We start from the raw sequence: 26466 nt of genomic DNA on the forward strand, positions 1-26466 counted from the left end.
TGTAGGTCAAGTTTGACACTCTTTTCTGTAGTCAGCAGTAAAAGCCATGGAATGGTTCCACACTAGTTAGTAGCTAGGTTGCAACTGGGGACCTGCCCCTCCAATCCATGGACATTTTTTGAGTATAGCCCTTTGATAGGGTTGTGCATGTTGTTCTAGGATTTGATTCTTTAATAAATAAGACAAATCTTGTACAAGTGGCTTGCTAAAAGCCAGAGTCTCTTGGTAAGAGGGCCTTAGACAAACAGCCCCCCCTTTGTACGCCCCCAATGGTCTAGCATAGTCATCTGATCCATTTGTTTACAAACTCTAGTATCATACCTCCAATAACTCACATTCTTCCAAATATGAAGTACTGAAACAGTGATGTAAAATACAACCAAATTAATAAATAGTTTGGGATAAGCAGACGACATATTCTCTCCGACTACTGTATTTCTATGTAAGGTAAATTGTCAGAACTTTTAGAGATTACGAAACTGTAGATGTTAGACTCTCCGGAGATAGAAGTCACAACAAAACAAGTTTTTTTAACTGTTTGGATCTGATGTTTAGTTGTTGTTTAAGCAGAGCTTTTCAAAGACACATATCAGGAACTCGGTGCTCAACTCCTACTGAAAGTCAATAGGAGCTGGATTCTCAACTCCATTAGGCACCCTTGAAAAAGGCTTAGAGCTCAGACAGATCTCAATGACATCCATTAGATGGTTAGCGAGATATTAGCATTCAGCAGATATCAACACTTTAAGAAACAGAGAGACCTGAGGGAATACAAGTCAAAAATTGTCTAATCTATAGGAAAAACCTTTAAAGGGGAAAAGGTTGGAGTGGAAAGGAAGGATGATCTTATGGTTAAGGCACTGGTTTAGCAATCAGGAGATCTGAATTCAGTTCCTGGCTCTTCCCCAGACTTGTTATGGGACCTTGAGCAAGTCATTTCTCTGTGTCTCAGATTTCCATCTGTAAAGTGGGCATAACACATCCTGTTGCCTGTCCTCCGTCCAGTCTATTTTGTCTTTGGAGCAGGGACTATTACTAGATGTATAGTACGTACACCATTTAGCACAGTGGGGTCCTGATTTTGTGCATCTGGGTGCTAGTGTGATGCAAATGAACGAAAGCTTTCCATTCTGGATTTACGATGGTCAATATCTCTGCTGACAGTCACAGTTTTCCACACCTGCAATTGTTCCATTCTCTCCCATCACCATCGCCTTTTAAACACATAACCCATTCTGCTACTCATACCCCTGCTATTTCAATTCTTTCTCTGGAACTGCTTTTGGATGAAGAGAATGTGCTCCAGCAGCATTGCTGCCATTGCCGTAAGCATCTGATCCAGCATCCCAGTGAATGCACTTCTCCCCCACTTCATTCTGGGCCCTAGCAGGACCACACAACACATTTTTCATGTGCAGAATATCCAGCACAGCTAGCTGAAAAGCATGGCAAATTCAAATGAGTTATGGTCACCAAGGGCTTAGTAGAGCACTCAAGTGCCACACAACACCCACAAACCACATTGTGGGGAACCAACACATTTTCAAGATGGCTAGTATGAGGCCCTTACCTGAATAATTGCAAAAATATTCCATACCTGTGCAAATTTGAAAGTCTAATCACAAGTCATAAATACAAAGTGAACAATAACCCACAATAATTATTGAACCTTTTGCAATCACCTGAAAGGCATCTTGCTGAAACTCTATGGCAAATGTAGAATTCCGGTTCAAAAGTCACTAGAAGTGACAGCATTCAGATCATGCTAGACCATAAACCAACATAGCAGCAGGTATTTCCTATTCTGACATTCAATACAGATTATTTTAGTTTTTAGTACATTTTGGGGATCTGATAAGTTTGTTCTAAAGGAACAAACAATTCCTGTGCAATTTCACAGTGTCAGTACAGTATTAAATATTCTTAGAGCAGACAGGATCCTTGTTAATTTAGCTTCAATAAAAAAAATCCTAAACCCTGCTTCCTTTTTGTTCCTTTGAGAAAACGGTGAAGCAATTTGCATTTACAGCTTAGTTCCTGTTTCCAAAATGCCCCTTTAACTTTTTCTTTTCTCTTTTTATGGTGGATATAAATGGCACCAAATTGTCAAATCACAGCTATTTTGTGTGCTACCTATACAAATAGGTCTGATTTCTGGCAAGCCATAAAACAATTAATGCTGAATTCCTGTAGCCCTTTGATATCCCAGCTTGCCTGCAGGGCTTCAAAGCCATCCTCCACTTGCCTTGGGGCACTGCTAAAAAACTTCAGACAAACAAACAGGGAAGATAAAACATTCTAATTCTTACACAGTCAAACAGAAATAAACCAAAATCACACACACAAAAAACTACTCGGGTTCTGTCCCTTTTCCTACCCCAAACTTCTGACAAATTACCCCCTCCACTAGATAAAAAGTTGGACATGTGCTATCAATTTATCATCTAATTAAACAGTTGTTGTGTGTTCACGTGGTTAATATTCTATTTAACCAAACTACCAGTTCAAATACTTGTCCACAATTTCTGTTTCTTGGGTGAACAATTCCCGCCCCCCGAACACACATGCACACTGAACTGATAATACAGCTCCCAAATAAAACTAATGCAAACTTCTTAAGATTAACGCCCCCAAAGCAGAATCCTTAATTTTCTTTTTAAAAATGGGCAAAACCTGGAGATTCATTTTAAGGTTTTGTAAATGTAAGACAAAAATGGAAACAGTAACATTTAATCCATTCTTTTTACTGATTTTATTCCCTTGTGGAACTTTTGAAGTAACTCATCTAAGGATTAGCTAGGCTTTTACATACTTTATCTGGAGCCTACTATTCTTGACTTAGTTTGGCAAGAAAAGAGTTGCAAAAACTATAACGATTGTACAGCTGCCTATAGCTGGAAAGTTTTTTAGTACTCATTGTGCCCTTAATATGCAATAAATCTTTGTGCTCTCATAGTAGCTTTATGAGTGGAACTGGCGTATCATTGAAACTTATAGACCAATTATTTTAGATTAACAAAAAAAGTTAAGAAAATGAACAACTGTTGTTGTCTGAAACAAAAGAAGCCACTGAAAAACTTATCTTCAGTGCCGGATTACATGACTGTCTTAAACACCTCTAATTTGCTGCAGTGTTTTTCATGCAGGGATACAGATGCCAGTCTTCATTTATAAATAGTATTATTTTCAAACAGAGAATATGCCAAAAATTTTCAGTAGAGTCTGAGTTTAGATTAAATGACTGAAGCCTTGAGGCAAATACACTGATCTAATCACAGCAGGAGATTCCAAAATCACATCTTGTTCAAGCCAAAAAAAATTAAAGTCTTTTGTTTTTCTAAACTTACAATAGGCATGAAAACAATAATATAGTACTAAAATAGCTATGTTATATAGTTTGATTTTAAGATTTTAATGGTGTATTGTGGGCGCGCGCACACAGGGAAAGATTAAGTTCAAGGAACAAAGACTAATTTAGATTTGAATCAAGGAATTAGTGTTGTATCTCGATGGCAAGACAGGCCGTAAAGGAAGCAACTAAAACAAGACTTAAAATAACTATTTGTCTAGACATGCAAATAGACAAGTTCCCAGGTTTAAGCTATATATATATAAAAAAAAGCACAAGTTCTGATATAATTTGGAGTAATAACTGAAAAACTACACAAACAATTCTGTACTTCTGCATTCCAAGTTCATATCCACATATAGATTATGGTGTTATAATTCCTGCCGACTTTCAGTTCAAGCATTAACATGAAAAGAAACACCTATCCGAGCCACTCTCTCTGAAAAAGTAAATAGTCAAGTTAAACTCTTTCTTTTGTTATAAACTAGAAGAATCTACAGTAGTGGTTTAACTGTGCCTTTAACTAAAATACCAAAAATTCCCAAAAAAGGAAGGTTTCAGAGTAGCAGCCGTGTTTCTGTATTCGCAAAAAGAAAAGGAGTACTTGTGGCACCTTAGAGACTAACCAATTTATTTGAGCATAAACTTTCGTGAGCATCTGATGAAGTGAGCTGTAGCTCACAAAAGCTTATGCTCAAATAAATTGGTTAGTCTCTAAGGCGCCACAAGTATTCCTTTTCTTTTTGCAAAAAAAGGAAGTGATCTAATGCAGTACTGTTCCACAGAAACCAGACAGTTTCTATTTAATTGCTAGCCAACAGAATGGATAACAAGAACAAAATGATTCCATAGCCCGTCTATTTAACAAGCTAATTTTTGTCAAGTATTAACTTTTATTCTCACATATGGTCTTCAGCGTCATTTACTTTGTCCACAGAAGAGTCCCATATGTGAAAACCAATTTTTTTTCCAGTATGCAATGACCAGACATTCACCAAAAAAAAATGTTTGTAATACAAAATAAATGTAATGATCACTGTATAAATGTTAATGCAAGCTTTTTAAGTTTCCTAAACCATTGCCATTTATACATCATAGCTATGGAAAGCTAACACAAAAGTGAAGCCAGATCACAATTCACTACCACTGTAAGTTTTTGTTTGCATCAACACAGAATGCTCCAAGAGCCCTGCTATTCTATACTGTGGGTGTATTTTTTCCCCTTTTATAGGGATCCAATTTACATTCTTAAAAGACTAGTCAACACTTTCAAATTTGGGTGCCCACAGTTCAGTATTACTTTATCTGGATTACTTGATCTGATCTGGAGTAACTGACAGGTCTGTTTAGTGGATTTACACAAGACTATCAAAGGCATTAAGAGTATTGGATTGTATTATTTTATTGCATACAAGCATTTTTATTCATACCAATTTTTACTGTGCAACAGGTAGTTGAAGGCAGTATCTTTAATACTGAAAACAGGTAATGAGCTTTTAAGAAGTGTAAAATATTAATAATGCTAAATAAATACTGAAGGCTAAAATAAGCTACGAAAGGAAATGCGTTGGGCAAAAGGGCTAGTTGTAATGCCATTGACTTCCATGATTTGCACTGGCATGGCAGTGCAGAATCATTCCCAAAAGTTATGAGAACAAATTTTAAAATATATTTTATTTGCATATTTCCAAACTAGAGAAAGGGCCCTACTGACATGGAAAACTACATGAAAAGAAACCTTACCCCTCAATCTGTAAACAGACTTTTTTTTTTTAAATGAACTATACTTGGGATAAATAAGAGGATGTAAAACAGGTTATTCCTTTCAGTGCATTCTCTATTATCCCAGTCCTGGTAACACATGCTTTGGTGCACAGTACTTCCTACTGTGACTACTCACAGTAGGAAGTGTTTGTAGGATCAGACTCTGAATTTGCAGAACTGGGTTGAAATCCTGAATCCATTTTGAGTAACTGGTAGAACTCCCATTGACTTCAGTGGGCCCAGAAATCTCACTCCTGAACTCTTGCTAAATGTAAGAGGAATCTGTATGATACTCTGCACATTTATTGAAATAAAAGAATGGTTAAAGAGAGTAAGCAAAAGCTTAACATAGGCTTAACATGCCAAAATGTTTTTCTTACACTTCAGCTACCAAAAATGCTTATAACAAGTTTTAAGCTTGCAGGTATTTTATGACATAGGAAAAACAATGGTGTCTATCAACTTTAAGAACAGCAACATTAATTATAGTAGAGTAGTAAACTTTAGCATATTAAAGGACATTTCAATATTTTGAATTTAAGCTATACTGGGGAGCAGAGGGAATAAAAAAAACTTGCTGGAAACTCTCTTTAAAATAATATTGCTTCTTTAATAAATATAACTAAAACCCAAGAAAGAAAACAAGTCCTTCTGCTTTACAAATGACTAGTAGTATTTTCACTAAGAGATACACACATGCCTTCCAGGAAACGAAACACTATTACTGGACAAACTGTAAATTGTTCCAGATTCCTATCACTAGCTATTTTGAGATGACCAAAGGCTATCTGTAATTTTTATGAAGTAATGACATGGGCATTACCTAGTGCATTACTTCTAGAACTAGCTTCAAGATAGGAATGCAGCTTTAAGCTTTGCCTACGCTTTTAGTTTTCAAGCAGAAAGTGCAACCACCAAGGCCCTTGCAGGACTTCGCTTCCAGGATCTCAGAAATTCTTTTAGATTGGTATCTCCGCAGCTGCTTCTCCCCCTTCCACCACAGGTCCTTTGCTGAGAATGGTTCTGAAAGACAGATGCTGACAACAATTCTTTCACCTGCTACTGCCCTATAGCCCCAATCAAGGTGGTGTTCATTGGTGGTGAGGAATCCTCAAGATGTACTAATTTGTAAACAAAATCCCCATGGGATCAGAAGGGAGACAACGCACATAGTGGCATCTGGACCCACCACAGATGCAGATTCTTAACACCAGAGAAGGCCTCCAATTTGAGTGTGCCAAGGAAGACTGTCAATTAGATAATTGGGGAGGGAGGGGGGAAAAAAACTATGAAAAATGTTAGACTCTTACCTTTGCTACTAGTAACATTTCTCTTAAGCTGAAGGAATTTTTAAGTCTAGTTTGCACTTCACTGTTTATCTTGTATCAGGTTCAGCTTGGATAATGAAAACAAGACTTGTTAGTTTCCACTTAATTATAGTCAGTTTCTAATAAGTTTCACTTTCTGGTTCTCATACTAGCAAGCTTGCCAACACTGGAGGACCATGTTATTCCTTTAAATATAAACCACTTTATACACAAATGTTAAGGAAAACATTTTAGAAATAATTCAGAAAAATCCGGTTTTAGAGACCTGAATTTGGGTGTAACTGATCTGATAGAAGCTCCCTAATGTCTCTATATTTGCTTCAACATAGAGTAGAGTACTCTCTCTTTTGTACAATTACATATTGCCCAGTACCAACATTCATAATATGAGTCACTGCTGTACATCCTGAAAGAAGGTATTAGTACAGACCAAACAAAGCCACACACTGAAATTAACAATGCCCTAAGTGTGAAGTGGGGTGCACAGCAAAAATTACGTATGAGTTTTAAATGTATTTGTTTTCCATAAAGTAAAGTGCAACAAGTATGACCAAACTGACATGGGTTGTGTGTACAACATGTTATTGCTTCATTTACAGTGAAAGCATTCTGTAAAGGGCCTTACCAAATGCTTCGGTACAACATCTATTTTTAAATTTGAACCAAACTGGGATAAAACATTTGAAGATACCTTTAAAAACCAGGTCCAATAATTAATCTCAAAATGACTTCAATGAGTCATCGGCATGTTTTTAAAAATAAAATTACTTCAAATTCCTAAAACAGAACTCTATGGAGGACGAGCGCTTAAAGGAGGCCTCTTTTTTCTGGAGTAGTGAACACTTTCTTTAAATTCTAAGCTTTCCTTGTTTCCCATGCACTCAATGAAAACACCATATTTGCTGGCCTCCAGCCCACAGAGTCAAGTAGTTTTTCTTCCTAACCAATTTCAAGATTATTCTTTTTGGATCATTTGCCCTCCTGACTTAGCATACGAGAGCTAAAGTAATGTCTCCACACAAGCATATAACGAAGATTTAGATTTCCTTTACAAGTCTACAAATGCAGATCACCTTGTCTTTCAGCCCTTGTTTCACAGAGATACACTATGCTCCTACAACTTCTGCTCAAAACAAGAGCATAATGGATAACTAACTCACTGACGGAACTGAGATTTTCGTGCCAGCCCTTGTATTAGCAGATTCAAACAGTGCATTTAGGCTTAATACAAGCTGTTCAGTATCTTAACAGTGAATGGCAATATCTATCCACTACCAACAAAGATGTTTTTTGTTCACTTCTTGCATGTAACAAAGCTGGTGTTTTCTCCCTGGTGTCTCTACCCTCATAATAATTTGAAAAATCAACACGCTTGTCTCACTGTTCTATCCTTATAATTGTGAGGCTATACAAAAATTCACACTGTCCAAAGTTATACTTGCTTGTATAAAATTATAGAGTAAGAAAAATAAGTCTATTTATATGCTTCCATGACACAGAATAGTTTTCATTCGATACAAGTCAATCACTTACCTGAAATTGTTGAAGTTAAAGATATTTAGGGCCACAGCCTGCTATTGATATTAAAACAGAACACTTCCACCAACCACCCAGATTTCACTAGGAAATTTGAAGAAACGTATCTTAACTCCTTGGTGGAAGCAGTGGGAGTGCCATTTAAGATCAATAGTAAGATGCAGTCCTTTGTTGGCAAGTAGCGGAAATAGTTAAGCATTAACACTATATGGGGGAATGACATCATATTACAAACATTACTGCAATTTCTAATTAGTAGTAAACAGAATCCCCTCCCCATAACACCAAATGAGAGTAAAGGATTTTTTGGCAAGGTACCAAAAGATACTTTTATGTCAAATCAATCAATACTCAGAATTTTCAATACTCTGAAGCCTGCATGCCTTTTGAAATTAGTGTACTATATCCTCAAACCTTTATGACACATACAGGACTATGTGACTGAAATATGACAAAACTTCTTGTCAAATAGATGGCCACATACAGCTAGGAGTAATCATATAAACCACATTTCCATACTCCTCTTTTTCCCTTCTTTAGTCACAATGCATAGTACAGCAAAACACAGCCTCAGTTACAACATCAATACATTAGGAAATGGTTTTACAATATATTAAACAAGAACCCAATTGATGTTTTACAAACCGGAAGCACACTTTTTTCCAAATGCAGTCAGCATGTAAAATACCATGACTTAAAAAACACGTATATATATTATATTTTCATTTCTCTGTGGTTTACATACCGCTGAATTATTAGAGAAGATAAAAAAAATGGTTGAACAGAAACTAAACATAAATACACCCTATCTACTGGAACATGCAAACATTCAGCTAACTTCTTCAAATTACTTATAAAATGCATGTAGTCAAAACTTAGCATCTCACTAATACTTGTATGAAAAGCATGAATCCAAAATGTATGTGTTTTCTCCATCCGCTCAGTCATCCCCAAGACGTGTTATTTCTTTCTTGTTAGAGGTACAAGTTTAACTTCTATCAGACTTTGCCCATTAATTCCGCTAAGAGACAGCGCACTGTTTATTCCAACAGCCCCCCAGCACCTGAAAATAAAATCTTATTGCACATCGTTGTGCCAGTGAACTGATTACCCAAATCCCAAGTAATACCACTGACCAATATTTAAAGACTGAAATGGACTGATGCAGAGAAAAGAAAAGAAACGAAACTAAACAGCCACACAATACATTATTCCTAGTGCAGGCTACCTAGTTATATCCTGCATTAGTCAACTTGTGCATTCTGAGATTTCTTTTGCATCTAGTATTTTTCCCTGAGGTGGGGGGAAAACAAAAAAAAAAAAAAAAAGAGAGAGAGAGACCACTAATCATATAATCAATCCACCTGCATGAACACTAAAGAATTTCACTCTCAAAGGATTGTTAGAATTCTGATAAATTGTTTTCATAAGCTTAAAGAAGTCAGTTTCACATGTGATGAACCTAAGTATTTTGTATCCCTTTAAAGCAAATGAGGTGCAGTATGCCCATTGTCTCATGTATCATACTATCTCAAGTTTGTTTCATTTTCCCTCCTGTTATCACCAGAACATTTACATATCTAGTATAAGCCCAGCCAGCTCTTCCAAAAATTACAGGATTTTTAAGACTGGAAATATTATATTCACACTGAAATGCTACTCAGCAGGTACATCACATTCCCACTGAGATTAGTTGGTATGTAATGGATAAGCTAATGACATAGCAAGATCTCCCCAAAACTTCCATATGATACATTCTTTTATCTTCAGCCAACTTAAGAAATGTCAGTTGAGTATCTAGATTGAATTGGGATTTATCACCAGCAATTTTGACTGGGATCAGATTAACTGCGTAGCAGAAATATGCCATATCCTGGTGTCCAATCTCTTTGAATAAACATCTAATCTCAATGGAACATTCTATGTGGAAGAAAAAAAAACATAGCACAAGGAAATCATGCCAAAAACCTCACACAAGCCACACTCCACAGTACTACTACCAGAACTTAATCTTTAATATGACTTGCACTGAGGTATTGCAGACAAAACTAATAACTGAGACATTTTAAGAAAATCTAAGAACAAGGAGCACATTTCAGTCCTGTATTTAAGTTTCTTTATTTCAGTTCAAGTTCCACAGTTAATGTACCTTTAACGTAAATCTGTTGTCATAGAGCCAGTTTGTCGCTGTAAAAGGCGCCAGTTATTTCTGCCAGATGGAAACTTCGATGTTACCTGATGCATAGAATGCTACATTCTGATCAGGTGTAGTTTATCGATTGATGTTCCATTTCAATTTGTACCAACAGCACAGAAATACACTGTTCAATCCTGCAGTTAAAAGCTTAATGGACTGTGTATTTAAGTAAAACTTGGACATTGCTGGGGAATATGAAAACTTAGCGTGAAGTGGCAATGCCAAAAACTTGAAAATGGCTCTTAAAAAATGGTTTTCTGATGTGGATTTATATATACTATAAAAGAAGAAGATGCAGTTATAATTCACTATAAGCATGAGAAATGAAGTTTCAATAGGGTGAATTTAATGCAGTAATCTATGAAACTCCATTATAATTTCCAAAAGATTATGATACTCTCTTTCGGTACGTTAGATGGCATTAGAAGACAATTTTAGACAATGTTGTACTCTCCATGTTATACAGCTATGTCAGATAAGTGGAAGTGCATTAATGATTTTTAACCTCAAGGTATTCTGGATGACACAAACTGAATTGCCCTCTTGACACTAGAGCTGGTCCTTTCAGACTACAGTTGAAATCCATTGGTGGCCAATTCTACCGCTGATGCTATAACTATTCTGCTGATAAAAAGGATAATATTTGCTCTGAGGGCCACAAGTCTCATATTTTACCAGCATCACATTTTAGAAGAAGAACAAGACAGAAAGAAATCTCCCCTTCAAAAATTACAAAAACCTCCAACGTATTGATGGGTTCAGTTCAGTTATAAGGTGAAAAAATGCAGCCACAATTTGCTGGTCCAAGTAGAAGAAGTCCTGCTACATACTGAAGAAACTAGTAGTCAATTCTCTATTTGTATTAGAGCAGGTAATACACAAGGTAAATAGAAGCCAGACTCCAGATACTAGTACAGCAAATAAGGTTTCCTAGGTCTCAATCCTTTTCCCTCTCATCACGAAGAACTTGCTCCTTTATGTCAACAGGTGTTCTGCCACTAATTTTAAAAGGAGGAGGAGCAGGCCTCTGATTTTTTTAATCCCCAGAAGGTAAAAACAATAAAAATAAGAGATTGGTGGGATGGAGATGACACCATGCCTCTAACTTTCAAGTTTTAATATTTCTGGAGCGAACATGTCACACAGCAGCCAAGCTCCCTAGTACAGTCTTACTCTGTGTTGGAGCCAATACATGCAGGTAACTGGTCCATGTAGTAAGTTTGAGGAGGAAAGAGACCCAAATAGTTCATAGCATAAGTTACATGAGCCACCTTCTACACAGACACAAACACACACAGCTAGTAACAAGAAAAAATGTCTACATTTTCAACAGCATTGCGTTTACTCCACTAAGTTATTGTATTGATGGTTTTTCTATTTTATAGATATTTATGGTGAATGTTTTAGAATACCGCAGTTAAGGGAATACTGTCAAGCATTTTTAAAGGCCCAAACCTAGGTCATTAAAGAGTGTTACAAAATGTAATATAAGATGTGCTTTGATGAAAGATTAAATTAAAACAAAACTGGTTACATTGTCGTTTTAAACATTCCTTTTAACTGACCGCAACATAAATATTGCTTGAGACAGCATATAAAGTGTGGCCGACACATTGAAATTGCACTGATCTGATCATGTAAATTTAGAAACGGATTTAGTTAAACCAATGCAATTTTGTGAGAAAAGGAATTCAAGAGCAAGAAAGTGACACTAAACCAGCCTATTTCCCTTATGCATACTAGATGAATGGCAAAGAGCAAGCAGCATGAAGAATGACAACTGATATTTTTTTTAAAAAAGAGTCTGTTTTACTCATCCAAAGTAGCATTAGTAACACAGGTAAGAGATAGTCAGATTTTTTTGAAGTATGATGATCAACTGGACATTTAGACTTACCCAAAAACATACTGCCTCCAGGGGTTTCTTGTTTAGTTCACATATGAATTGAGGGACAGCTCCAATGTAATTTGGGACAGAAAATCTACAGCCACATTATTGAACACTGAAGCTATAGGGCCAGACTGGATTTCAGTTGTGCAGCATGTGTCACCACATACCATGACTTGTTAGAATTGAAGTCAGCTACTATGTTTGTGCAGACATGCACAACAGCCAGTTCCATAATCAACACCCAGCATGCCCCACATCTCAAAGATTAGTCTTTAGTCCCACATTTCCAATTCTGAAAGATCCTTACTTCACTAGGGGTCAAATACTGTCGTCTTTACTGAGGCAAAGCTCCCTTTGAAATCAATGGGAGTTTTGTCCAAGTATGAAATAAGGACTGTAGAATTTAGTCCTGTAAGGAAGAAGAAACACAATCAGAACATAAAACACCCTTGTGATCAGTCACAGTGAGTCTCTTAAGGTGACTGACTGTTCATTTAAACAGCTGCTTATCTGGACTGGGGAAATACAACAGGAAAAAACATGGCATAAAATGGAAGGAAAGCTTTCACTGCAATGGAACCCTTTCTTTGTTCAAGAATTCATGTTAATTAAGTAAGTATACAATCAGACAAAGTTTTACACAAAACTAATTGATACCTTGACATAATCAAGCAAAGCTGGGAAAACATAAATCTTCTAGATGGATTATTTAGAATGTACCACACTGCTCACATGTTAACACAAATATGGGCATTAAATTCACCACACTTTTAAGCAGATCTGCCCTACAGGTAGATCACCACCTCTTTCCAACAATGTTCCTATAATACTTTTATATATTTTAAGTAATGTTGCTTTATTCTTTCCATACATAGCAAAGCGAACAGCTAGCTATCTTTTACAACATGAAATATTCCAGTGTGCAAGAAGCCTCATACCCACACAATCTCTCTCCCTCTACCCAAAGGAAGAAAGAAAAAAAAAATCAGCTGGTATAGTTTCTCTGGCAAAAACAAAAACACACCACTAGTTAATAAAATATCCTAGCTGTAAGATAAAAGCTCATTGCCAGAAAAATATCGGATTTTCTGTTACAATGGCATTGTGCCACCCAATTGTCACCAACATACGGGACCATTAGATTCATGCTACTACTAAAACATTTTTGTAAACTGTACTTGAATAAAACTCAGCTGAAGCACTCAATAGATCTTTTCTCTTACCCAAGAGAAGTACAGCAAGCCAACAGTAAAAAAATTACCAACGGTTATGCTAGTGAATCAACATGCAACAGGGAAAAAAATTGAAACATTTCATAAATCATCTGGTGTAATAGAAATAAAGCTACCTAATATGATCAGAGGATCAACAGCTTGTCCTTTGTAGATAATCTTGGTATTTATACAGCAACAGGAAACTGAGCCTGTGACAAGATTCAATTCCATTGACATTCTTTTAAATATTGTGCCTCCACATTAACTAGCATCTTCTCATTTATCTGAAGAAAGAAGTGTTGTCTGTTTTGTAATTAATCAATAAGTTCTGCACATTACATGGTAGCTCCAAATTCTTTTAAGAGTCAGGCTTTTGGTGTCTTGAACTATAAATTATCCAAGAACTAATAACTGTATTTATTTGCATTATTACATTGAAGAAATAATGCCACTATTTTAAAAGCCTCTTTCGTGCAAACTGTATCCCAAAACACAAAGTCTGGACTTGAGTCTACCCTCTTTAATGACACAAGTAGTTCCATTGTTTTCAATGGGATTACTCATGTGAGTAAAGGGGTAGCATCAGGCCATTTAAACAGAAAGAAGTATAGAGAGAAAGTCATTGAAAGTGACAGCATAATACATCGTACAATAAATAAATTATTCAATCATAAGGCCAACAACAGGAATAAAAGTTACTGCGAAGTTAGGCTTTAAGGGGAGATTTCATTTAAAATGGTGAGGGCGCGCCTTTTGAGGTGGAGAGGGGTAGATGTTGTAGATGGCAGCAACTGCAGAAAAGCCAATCTCACCCCAACAGCAGTGAGTGCATGAAAGGACAGCAAGGAGGTCTGTGCTAAAAGGGGGGAAACTGAATAAAAGAAAGAAGGTTTATAAGGCACACTGGAGTGACCTCATTGAATGTTTTAAAACAAACCAACCAAGAACTACACTATGCTCATAGCTAGACCTTCACATTAATTAAACCAGTGGAACTTTGGGGTACACACATCCCTCTATCTGTACATTCAGCTCCCATTAAAAGAATGTAGGTTAAGTACATACGACCTCAACACACCTTCGTTTTTGTAAGTTGCCCAACCCTTACTAGTTATAATATCACCAATGAAGTCGAAGTGTCAAAAGGCAATATGTAATAATAGAGCTGTACACAGAGCTTTGATAGTTTACCTATTATAAGATGTTCATGTAAACATGCCATTTTCAGTAGAGTGCCTTCTAGTTTCAGAAAAGTTTTCTTTACAAAGATATTCCTTTTTAATGCTCCACTTTAAACTGCAATAAGTAAAAGTGACCAAGTAGTAGCAACACATTACAAACTAAATGAAATCTATCATAGCATGTCCAATTATTATTTTCAAAATGATATGACAGCTCTGCAAATAGTCTTAACAAATTTAACTTTTGCTACTAGCTACGATCATTCCTGTTAAAGCAGCCATTTTCAGCATGATTCCATGGAACCAAATATACTAATATAATCTATCAAAAACTAAGGAATAATGTTATAACAAGCCAAAGTAATGACATATTGCTTTGATTTATGCTGTACATCTACTTCCCTCCTCCTAATCCCAGAACTTTGTTTGTCTGACAAGCTATCACATGTTTCTGTTTGATAAATTATCTTTAGGCTTGGCACAATTAGGTGTTTTATCCATAAGTATCAATAAAAACATCATTTCATTACACACACAGATCGATGAAATATTTTTCCATCATTTTTTGCTTCAGAATGTAGTTTGATTTAAGGATATTTATGTTGATATTTTGAAATGCAATGTTGACAATGTGTTTTAATGGTCATAAAGCCTTAACTTTTTGAATCTCAGCATCTAGTGTTATTAAATATTGTCTGATTCCTCCAAAATTCTGCACCACTGTGAAAATTTAAATCCATAAAGAATTTTTAAATAAACAATCAGTTATATCTATTAAAATTATACAAAGAAAAAAATTCTGCCAAGCCTAGTTTTTACACAAAATAATCAATAAAAGATTGCAACTTTAAAGACCGTGATAGAGAAAGTGCCTGACATCTGATTGGAAGCAAAAGCATTATGATAAAATATTTTGGATATCATGGTGAAGACCATCTGTGGTTAAATAAAACTATTAATGTAGATGATCAAAAAGTCAGAACAACTTTTTGCAGAAGAATTAGCCATCACTATAGATTACAAAAAATAACATAACACTTTTCCATCCACTAAATCACAAGGGACACATAAGAACAAACTCTTTTCTAAGGTTTTTAACAGAGTAAATGTTGGGTACAAACTTAAAGTATCCTTAATAGCCTGACGCTAATCTTCCCACTCTGACTTATAAGGTCTGAAATGACTAGGAGATTTTTGAGGTGTCAAAACGAATCCCAGAAGTGAGAGATGTTCAGCATAGACTGAAATTACAACTAACTGTTCCCAATAAACAGAATGGTCTCTTACAATCTGAGTCATGTGTAATTACAATATGACAAGTCCTCTCCCGGGCTATGTAAGCTGGCGCTTTTCCCAGCACTTGTCACATCATAAAAACACAAATAAAATTCCAAAATAAACACTTTAAAACAATGGTTTAAATAGCTGTATAACGTAACTCTGCAGCCCAGCATACTCAACAAAACAACCATCCATCTTTCACTTGCAAAGTCCTAAAAATATATTACAGTTAAACTAGCTCCATACCACACCTAACAACAATCCCCAGGTCTGGGCTACAGAGTCATGTTCCCTCAAGCTGGACAGAAAGTCATTAGCTTGGGGAATAAAGGCAGAGTGTTTCACAGAACACCACCATGGTGTAGATATAGCTCTAAGATATGAAAAGCACTTTCTACCATTGATTTCAGGTTAACAATCTGTTCATAGTATGCAGAAAAAGTTACCTAAACTGTTTAGACTCCCTAGACAGCTCTCACTCCTTCACCAAGTTTCTCATGCAAATTAATATTTCTTTAAATAAATTGCCTTTTTGTGCATATCAGTCAGTAATAAATGCAAAAAGAAGATGGGAAACTGTGAGAAATCCACGTTCTTATAGGGAATTATTTTGCTGACAGTATAGCACAGATGTATGAAAATCACTGAAAATTGTATTATGCATAGTCTTGTACAATACTGTAGTTAGGACCTGACAGAGTGCACTGCATGACTGTTTTAGGGATGTGAATATAAATTAGATTGAATGATGGATGAAAGGGAACTGTTAGTTTCCACCTGGGAAGAGAACCATAGCAATCTAAATACTATTTCCTACCGACTCCCAATCCTCCAAACTCAGTGTAAAGAAGAAATTCATAACTTAATGTTTGATAAGTGAAAAGCATTAACACAAGTATACATGTTAAAACAAGAGCTTTGCTACCTCTAAACTCGACACTGATTGCTTCCTCTCTTTATTCACTCTCTGTATGTTCAATAATTCCCACATAGCTCTAAGCAGAATGGATTTATTATGATGTTGTTCTAAGGAACTGCAGGAGTTCTAGATGACAATAAAGATTACAGATCAAATGAGAGATAACTACTAACCATTGTGTCTACTTAGATAAATAAACCTGCACACAAACAAAGCACCTTATTATATTTGTACTGTTACCCCCACTAATCCAACTAAAACAATCAGACAGCCGCTTTGAGAGCAAAAGAAAGAAAAAAGATTTTTAAATCTCCATTAACAAAAATTAAGTAGTACCACCCCCTTTTAAAAAAGGTCCTATAGTACTTAAAGATAAGAAAGATGGGTGCTAATGATTATGCAAACTCAATAACAAAACAAAACCCCAATAGGTGGCATAACCAGTAAAAACAGAAGTCCATACTAAGAAGTCATATCAATATCAACATTCACCAGCAAGGCATACAGATACTTTCCTCCAGCCCATGTACTTACTACACTAAAGAGAAATGTAGATCTAGAAACAGAATGCAACATGTAGCACAAAATATACCACTCTACACTATCGATTCACAAGGTAGGGTATGAGAGATTCTGACACCATTCAAAAGTAAAACAAGGCATAAGGATGCTGTCGAACACAAGACCTCATGCAAGCTTTGCCCAGTGCAAAGTCACAGGCGGCAGAGATTAAAGATGATTGCGGCAGCAACTCAGAGTCATTGCAAGACAAGGGGGAAAGGCAGAAATAAATCACATGGATAAAATAGTGCCCAGATGCCAATCCCTTGACTGTGAGAGACAGCACAAATGCTGCTTTTGTTTCCCCACCTGAACACGCAACAAATGCATCAGCTGCTTAACTCCCAGCTCAGCCAGAGGGATTAGGGAGTTCTCGTTTCGGGAAAGAAAAATACAGTACACCTGATGGTCCTTTGCATGCAACGATTTCTGAGACGCCAGGAGGCCGGCTTGTAATTCTTTGCAGCAGCGGTCGCCGCCTGCCAGCGCTCAGAGAATACATGTAAAGCAAGACTTGCAAGGCGAGTGTTTCTCTCTCCCCTTACGCAAACACATTAAATCCATATTTATCAAGCCACTTTTGTATTCGAGCCCTACCTCTTTTTGGCCTAGGGAAGCTTTCATGCAAGTGAAAGACGACTTTCTCCACAAAGTGCTGAATGTTACTGTGCTCGGGTCCTCTAACAAACACCATCCAGTCGTGGGTAAACCCCTCCACGGTGGGTTTCTTCCTAACCTGGGCTCGGTGCCCCAGCTCCAGTTTCACCTGAACGGCACACTGGCGAAAGAGAGAGAGAGGCAACAATGAGCAGGAAGGCGAAGGATCACACTCAGCTTTAGGGCAGCACGAATAACAAAATACACAAAGAAAATAGCCATAGCACAAGGGGATGGGGGAGGGAAGCCACCCCAGACACTTAAACGTGCATTCACACCACAGGAAAGACGAAGAAGCGATCGGCTCGGGTTGTAACGGAATGCAGCCTCAAAGAAAGACAGAGCCCCAACACAAATACAATGGACACACATGAACACGAGCAGGGGCAGTATTTCCAAGGCAAAGAAAACGGGGGGGGCACCCCATAATGCTTTATAATAGAAAACAGTCTCATTTGGAGGTGGATTGCTCCTGAAATTGCATATCCGTAGCAAGGGACGAAACTCCAAGGCATTTAAATCCAGATCGCATGGGCATCAAATTAAAAAAAAAAATAAGGCAAGATGTGCAGGGGGAACGGCGGGGGGGGGGAGAGTAAAACAAAAATACTCCTCCTCCTCCATGCATAAACAAAAATGCCAGCGGCTGCCAGTGCTACAGTCCAGGGGGTCGAGGGGAGCGGGGGACACACGCTAACAGCTGGTTCTGCAGACACACATGCATGCATAAAGGTAAAGTTACTGGGGTGCCGCTGGCTGTCAGAGCCACGCCGGAGAGAACGCACCATCCTAAGCGGCGCCTCCTGCGCTGAGTCCCCTGTACTGTACTCACTGCTCCCCGGCTGCTGCGGCTGCAGAAATATGGCTGGGTTATTATTCGCCTCCACCGCCTCTCTCCCTCTCTCTCTCTAGATGCGTGTGTGCTTCATGCAATTGCAAAGAGAGGAGGGTGGGAGGGAGAGCGGGCGAGAGGAAAAAGCCACACACTTAAAAAAAAAAATCCCCAACACACCAACCTTTCTCTAATTGGAAGCACTAAACGGTGTCTGGGCAGCGCAGGGTGGAGGAGGAGGAGAAGGAGGAGGAGAAGAAAGGGAGGGGAGAGCGGGGGATTGTATGTACTTACCGAACTGGCCATGCCTGGGGGCCCTGGGGTTTGCTGGGGTATGTACTTTTGTCCCCCACCCCACCCCCTTAGCGCTAATTCATGAAGAAGCCGCTGTGATGGAGAGTGCGTACAGGAGAGGAGGGTAGATGGCGGACATTCTGTTTCTGTCTTTTCCCACCCTGTCCCTGTCTCTCTCTCTCTCTTATTAAACTGAGCCCCCAGCAGCAGCTCCAGCGGCTGGGGCTGAGATACTAGAGCATGCGCCCTGCACCTCAAGCCTGACACTGAGACAGACATAACACTGTGCAAAGGAGGGAGGGAGGAAAAGAGGGAGAGCCTGGAGAGAGAGGTAGAAAGAGCCAATCAAACAGAGTAACTAAATCACTAACCCCTCCGGCCGGCCGCCCGCCCTCACAGTCAGATCATTGCCATCACAACCCAAATGCATTACTTAAAGTAACAGGTTACTGAGGGGAAAGAGGAGGGGGGAACCCACCATCCAACCCCGAGTAAACGACTCAGGTCTGACAATAAAAACCGGATTAAAACTACTGGAATGTAACCAATGTCTAGAGCCTTAGCCCCCAGCAGTAAAGCAGGGCATGAGGAGGGGCACTGCACGACGGAGGGGAGCTGCTTGAGTTTGTCTGGGAATTTTAGAGGGATCCTTTTTACAAGGAGAGGGAAGAAAGAGGAAATTGAGAAAACCAAAACCTTAACTTTTGTAAAGTATTTTTCAAATGAACACAAAAGACGGCATAAAATAACTTGAAATCGCATTTACAAAGCTTGTGTGGAGACGAAATGAATGAAGGCGGGTTAAAAATGATGAGTGATTTTTCTTAAGTATCTTAATGAAACACGCAGCTAACTGTAAGGAGTCTTTCAAAAAGAGTGATCCTTAGGACTGAGTGAGGATCTGTCTGCAGCAGTTACTTAAAAGTGTATCCTAAGTGCCTTTATGATAGAAATTTACTAGAAGCTGTCAGTTTCTAAGAGGTATCGGGGCTGAAAACGTGTTTGCATTTTGGAGTCTGTTGGATTGCATCAGAAGAACTAGTATTAACCCGCTTACAAACACATGATGCAACTAGCAGACTTAAAATAGCAAATAACGTTAATACGTACTGCAATGTGTATAAATTGGATTACGACCTTTATGCGCTTTAGTAACAGCGAATATAATCCATATAAGAGTACTAATCTGGTTAAATTCCTGAGTGACAAACAACTAGTTGCTCCCCAGGCTCTGCTGACACAAATGTTCAGTTCTAGTTATTATCTGATCGATGTCAGGAGAACCGGCATGGGGGGGGTGGCATTATTTCATTTCAAGAAAGAGATCAGATAACCATTACCACACTGTAGCAGTCAGGAAGCACAATAAGCGATTGAGTGGAGTAAAAGTAGAACGGTTTATCCCTATTTTGGTGGGAGTGAAGAAAGGAGAAAACAGTTTTCTAGAGTTGGCAAAATAACAGCAAAGCTTCCGTAATCTCTAAAGCCCCTTTCCACCCTTAAAGTCAGGGAGACTCGTTGATCTCATTCAGGTTATATGCTTTTTGTCAAACCTGCCCATCCTTAGAGTCTTGTAACTTTTACTCCAGTAAACAAGAAATTTTACTCCAACGTCAAATTTTATCAGCCCAACAGCGCTCTGTTTCTTAACAGGGAAATCACAAGTAAGTATTTTGAAAGATACTCTCCAGTAAAATTTGGGGCAAAATTCAGACGTTACAAAGTTTTTAAAATTAGCTAGAAATGTTTCCGTGGGTTCTTTTTCACTTTTAAAAAAAAATCAGAACCTATGATATTTTCCACCTAAACTTAGTGTCTGAAAGCATAGTGTATAAAAACGTGGAAATGAAATTGACTAGAAAATGACTATGAACAAAATGGAAACTCACTAGTCTCTTTTCTTTGCCTAAATTGAAAGAAATGTAAAAAGTAAATAAGCAGCAAAAAGCAAAAGTTTAAGTTTAATAATTTCAGTTTTAACAACCTGGGGTCCTGTCCTTCAAAAACTACACACTTGATTAACTTTATTCAGGCCAATAGCCCTTTTGAAGTCTGGGGCTACTTACCTGAATAAAGGTATTTAGGTGGATAGCTGTTTGCTGGATCAGGCCATGCAGTATTACTTGTAATATAGGTATCAAACATGTTGGTTTTAAATACGATTTTTGAGCCTGAGTGTCTCTTTACATTTTTCAAATTACAATATATTCGAAAAAAAAGATGTTCACCTTTTCCATTGATGGGCTGTATTAGGCCTCACCCTCTAGAAGATCTATAATGAAAATAAACAATATGTTAAATACACCATATGTTAAATACACCATAAGAACATATTAAAAAGATGGAATTTTCAAAGCCCAAGCTTCCATCCTGGCTATTCAAACAACCTAATATTTCTGGAGAACTATAATTTACAGACTATAAAAGCCCTTTTAGAAAACAAAGCAAGGAAATATGCTAAACATGCATTAATTGAACAAGTATCACAAATGGTGATGGGTAGTAGAAAGAACATAGGATTTAAGTTTATTTAAATACTGTTTACATCACCTACTAATTGGTTGAAAACATTACTTTAAAAACTTTAGATCCTTTCTATAGCATATATAATAGAAAATGCTTGCTCACAGCACAGAAATATGGCAAGGAGAAATTAGACACTTGATTTACAGTGAGCTTCTGGGTCACAGTGCTTTATTATGTTTGCTGAGTACCTTCTAAGTCTACACGAATAATATTTTTGTCACATATAAAGTACTAAATTATCCTGTTTTAGTAATGATAATTGCAGCTGATTATGTCAATAATAATAAAAATCAAACCCTTACGGCTGGTATTTTTAATGAACTGTACTTAAAGCCAATTTGAAATATCCTCTCTGGAAACTATAGATATTACCAGCAGATGGCGCAATGCGTCCTTGAACTGACGTCCTCACTTGACCTCTTCAAAAAGAACTAAATAATCCCAGACCCGTTGTATTCTCCTCTATATTCGACCTGAGTTACTCATATGCATATCATTAACAATATTTTACAACTAATTCAGCTAAATTTACCAGTACAATCAACATCATGTTGAAACAAGTAGCTGAATTATATATTTTTATATCCATTATTTTAAATTAGGGGTTTTTTTCACCTACATTTAGAAGGATAAGTAAAAAACACCACTTTTGCTAGCTTCATTCTAAAATGTGCCAATAAGATCTTTTAGCTGTAAAAAATGAAATAGTAAAACCAGTGCTAACTAATCAAGAGTCAAGAAGGAACTAGAAATTATTTAAATAGAACAAACCACAATATGGAGAATAATATAATAACATTTACCCATCAACTATACATATATTTTTTGAAAATTGAACCATTTGAACTTTAGATTGTCTTATACATCTATTCTATATTTTCTGTAGGGCTGGATCTAGCAAGCCATCATGGATAGAACTCCCACTGATGTTGGTAGAGTGTCTAATTCTGCATCCTGCATATCATGATAGTAACCCTTACAAGAAGTCCCAGTGAAGACAAAGGGACTACTCAGATGAGTAATGCTTGCTCATATGAGTAAGAATCCCTCGGCCAATTAATTCAATGAGGCTTTGCATGAGTACAATGGTTCACCTGAACAGAGCAGTTTGCCAGCTTAGGGTCCTAGAGACTGTAAGATCTTTTGGGACAGGGTCTTATTCTACATGGTGTTCAGCATCTCCTCCAAAATGCTAAGTACCTCAATTGTTTTCATGGGAGTTGGAGGCACTTAGCACCTCCCAGAAGACACACAGGGTGGAATCGATGAAGGGATTTAGGAGTTGCAATGCTGAGCATCACAATGGCTAACTTTTAGGAGCCTAGAAAAATTTCAGGAACACCTCTTCTATCCAAAAAGCCAAGTTAGGTGCCTAGGCTCCCTAAACAATGAATGGGAAGAGATAGGTGCCTTAGACTGGGATCCACAAAGCCAGCATGCTAGGCAGCTCCCTGCCTAATGTAGCCAATGGGAGATGCCAAAGTACTAAGCCCCAGCCAACGTTCCCTCTAATTTTTGACAGGCCGTGTGTGCAAAAAATTTCTTCTGTGCAAATTTTTGACAGGTTGTGTGCGCAAAAATTTTCTTCTGTGCAAATTGTTGTGCTTCTGTGCAAATTGTTGTGCACGCGGTGTTTCGCCATGTGCACGGGGTTTAAGATCTGTGTGCATGCGCACACATGCACAGCTTAGAGGTACAGTGGCCGCAACCCCTTTCTCAGAGATAGGCACTTAGCTCTGCTAGTGATCCATGACCAGGAACCCCACTCCTGGCTTAGGTGCCTATGTAATTTCTTGCGTGAGTGAGTTAAGTGCCTGCCTCACTCCACACAAAACAGCTTGGGGAAGAGGTGGTGGTTCGCACTTTATAACTTTGAGACCAGAGTGCTCACCCTGGACGTGGTAGACTGAGGTTCAATTGCCCCCTCTTTGCCAGAGAGGGAGAAAGAATTTGAACAGGGGGTCTTCCACGAGGGAACTCCAATCACTCAGCTATGGGATAGTCAGACGTGGGGCTTTCTCAGTCTCTCCTGTTGAAGCTGTTCCACTCTGGATAAATAATGAAAGAGTAGGAACGACTCTAGTCCAGGGATAGAGCACCCACCCACCTAGTCCAGGGATAGAGCACCAGGGATAGAGCAAGATACCCTTGGTCAAGTTCTCCTGCTCCACTCACTCTTTCACCAAACCCCCTGTAAGCACTGAGTGAGTTTAGGTACCTACGGGGTTCAGCAGTTTTGTGCATTTCATGGGGGGGACTTGGGCACCTAAAAATGGGATCCTGGGGCTTAAATCTGGGTTTAGGTGCCTAAGAAGCTTTGTGGATTCCACCTACAGGTCCTTGTAGGTTTGATTCCTATGTCATCTTCTATGTTTGTACAGGGCTGAGTACATATTCTGCTCTCAATAAATAACAATAATATATACTGTAATAATACTCTGGGTTATTTTACAATGGGGTGAAGTGAGGCACATAGGTTATGACTTTCTCAAAGCTACACCTTAATACAGTTGCAAAGCTGGGAATAGGATTTAGGAGTCTTGGTCAAAATCTTCCAAAGTGATGAGTGATTTTGGGTGCCTCAATTCTTGGATGGTCAATTTGAAACACCTTGTAAAGCCTGATTTTCAGAGAAGGGGCACACAGCTCCTTTATAGAGTGTCTTGAGTTGGGCACCCAAAAACTGAGCTGTCCATATTAACCAGTAAGGTTTAAAAATCTTGCTTGACTATTAATCCATTACTCAAAGCACTAACGAACTCTCCACTAATACGCTGGTTGTAGTATTTAAGCAGATTAATAATTTCCCTTCCTTCCCTTTGCTTCACCTCCAATTAGTAACTGAATACACATTGCTGGTAAGCCTCACTGCAATCTTATGAAAAAAACAATTTTCAATGAAGAAAAAGACTCATACAGCTTCTTGATATCCAAACCCATTCTTAATGCAGTACATGTACAGTGTTTTTAACAACCACTGTATGATGAAAAGCTTCATCTTAAATGTCATTACTTTAAAAAAAGTGTAAAATGATCAAATTTAATTCATTACATCTTGAAATTTTCTTGATAGTGAGAGCACACATTAATGTGGTTAATTAGTAAGTCCACAATTTTAAACTACATTTAGACACCTAAATTGGTATTCAAGGACCTAAATATGTGGTTTAATTTTCAGAGTCAGTTAGCACCTGAAGTTCCCACTGACATCACTGGGAACATGTAAGAAATGTGCGTAGGTACTGTCCTAAAGAAGGATACTTTTCTGAAGGGACTACTCTCATAAGTTATGGCTGTAGGATCAAGCCCTAAGAGCCCAATTTTGCATTTCTCGTGAACCCAAAACTCCAATTAACTTCAGGAATACAGTACGGGGCCCTAAAATATGTAGGGGATTATATGTACTGTGTCAAAAGAATACATGAAGTAGAAACAGACATTATTTTATTAAGTAAACTTACAGGTGAATATTTGCAGCTTAAAATTCTATTATATTTGAACTTCTGTACTCAATAAATCTTGCAAGCTAGAAGGTAAATTAATTTACAGCATCTTTCTGTATTTCTGGGCAACTCTTCAGAAATCTTGGCTGCCTGTTTGTAGTTTTCTTCCTTGTTTACATAATTGTTTGACGTTGTGAAAAATATATGTGCTACTCTGAAACACCACTGAAGTGGTAGTGGGCACCTTTATCCCTATAATGCATTTATCGTCACTTTTTGGGGAGCATATAAAGACTAAATAAACAAATTGTTCATATTATTAGACTAAATAGGAAAAATATATAATAGACATATTTTGTGTGACCCATACGATGTTCTTCTGGCTGGATAGAAAAAAGGCAGAAAAACAAAGTAATGAAAAGAAAAGACGTTATTATTTGTTGATGTTCTTCTTGCCAACCTCCCCTGGCCCTCTCTCCATCCCCAAAATATCTTGAATTAGTCTCCCCACATTTGTTTTGGAAACTATTATTAATGATTATGATTGTTGCTTTAGGTACGTTTAGACTGATGGATTCTCCTTGCACATAAAAGCAAAAGCTGTCTGTAACTATGGATTCAATGGGAGGTCACAGAAGGCCTGATCCTGAGATGTACCGAAAGCATTCACTATTCATTGACTACAATAAGAAATAAGGGGTGAGGATCTGACTGGAGGGCCCTCAATACCTCTGTTAAGGAGCTGAACGCTTTGCAGTATGTGACCTACAAAGACTTATTTCTAGACCTAATATATTTGTAAGTACGTAAAGTTATTCACCCACGTTTTTTTCAAATGCCTACAGTGTGAGGTTTTGAGTTTTCCCTTCTCTTTCCCATATTCATTTTCTTAATAGTGAGGGTTCTTGAGGTCTGGCACGGTCACAACAAATGTATATTATAAAATAGAATAAATCGCACAAGGAAAAAAAGAGTTGTTTCTGCTCTAAAAAGACTGTGCCTATGCTAGCTGTTTCACTGAAGTTCACTAGTAAGGAGTTCAAGTCACATCTGAATCAGATGGAATTTTTCCTGAAGGCCATAAAACTCTAACCATGTTAATGGTAGTTTTGTCTGCTTCTTGTTTTATGATGCCTTTGGTATTTTTTGCTTTATTAGACTTAGAATGTAGACTTATACAGCACCTTTTAATTATATGCAAGTCACTTTACAAGATAATGAATTGGATTCTGGTAATGCAATGACTGTATAGGCAAACAGACCAGCTATTAGGCATTCAACAATAGCTTCCACACAGTCTGGGATATCTGAACCTGTTTACTAAAAGAGGCAGTGTGGCCAAGACACAGGGGATATCCCCTACCCTTTTTGAAAAGACCCATGGGATCTTTAATTTCCACCTGTAGAAACAACAGAGAGGTAAAAAGAAATCTGAGTACAATGTTTCACTTGAAGAGCAGTGAGCTTTATTTCCAGTGGTTCTGATGTTGTGT

At 37.8% G+C, this 26466-nt stretch overlaps 1 protein-coding gene across 2 annotated transcripts in view; it reads right to left on the bottom strand.

Moving 5' to 3' along the window:
- MLLT3 (MLLT3 super elongation complex subunit) overlaps window positions 1-19170 on the bottom strand; it is a 229978-nt gene extending 210808 nt beyond the window's left edge. Inside the window, exons 1-2 of one of the 2 annotated variants that reach the window (XM_073345488.1) lie at window positions 19005-19170; window positions 17819-17999 (exon numbers count right to left, since the gene is read on the bottom strand). In XM_073345488.1, the coding sequence (XP_073201589.1) occupies window positions 17819-17999; window positions 19005-19016 (193 nt within the window). In that variant the 5' untranslated portion in view covers window positions 19017-19170. Of the gene's footprint in view, window positions 1-17818; window positions 18000-18663; window positions 18734-19004 lie in introns of those variants that run through there. The other variant, XM_073345489.1, reaches the window with a different exon arrangement.
- Between the last annotated feature and the right edge of the window lie 7296 nt (window positions 19171-26466).

This window comes from Lepidochelys kempii, chromosome 5 (assembly GCF_965140265.1).
Source record: "Lepidochelys kempii isolate rLepKem1 chromosome 5, rLepKem1.hap2, whole genome shotgun sequence".
Classification (NCBI taxonomy): domain Eukaryota; kingdom Metazoa; phylum Chordata; order Testudines; family Cheloniidae; genus Lepidochelys; species Lepidochelys kempii.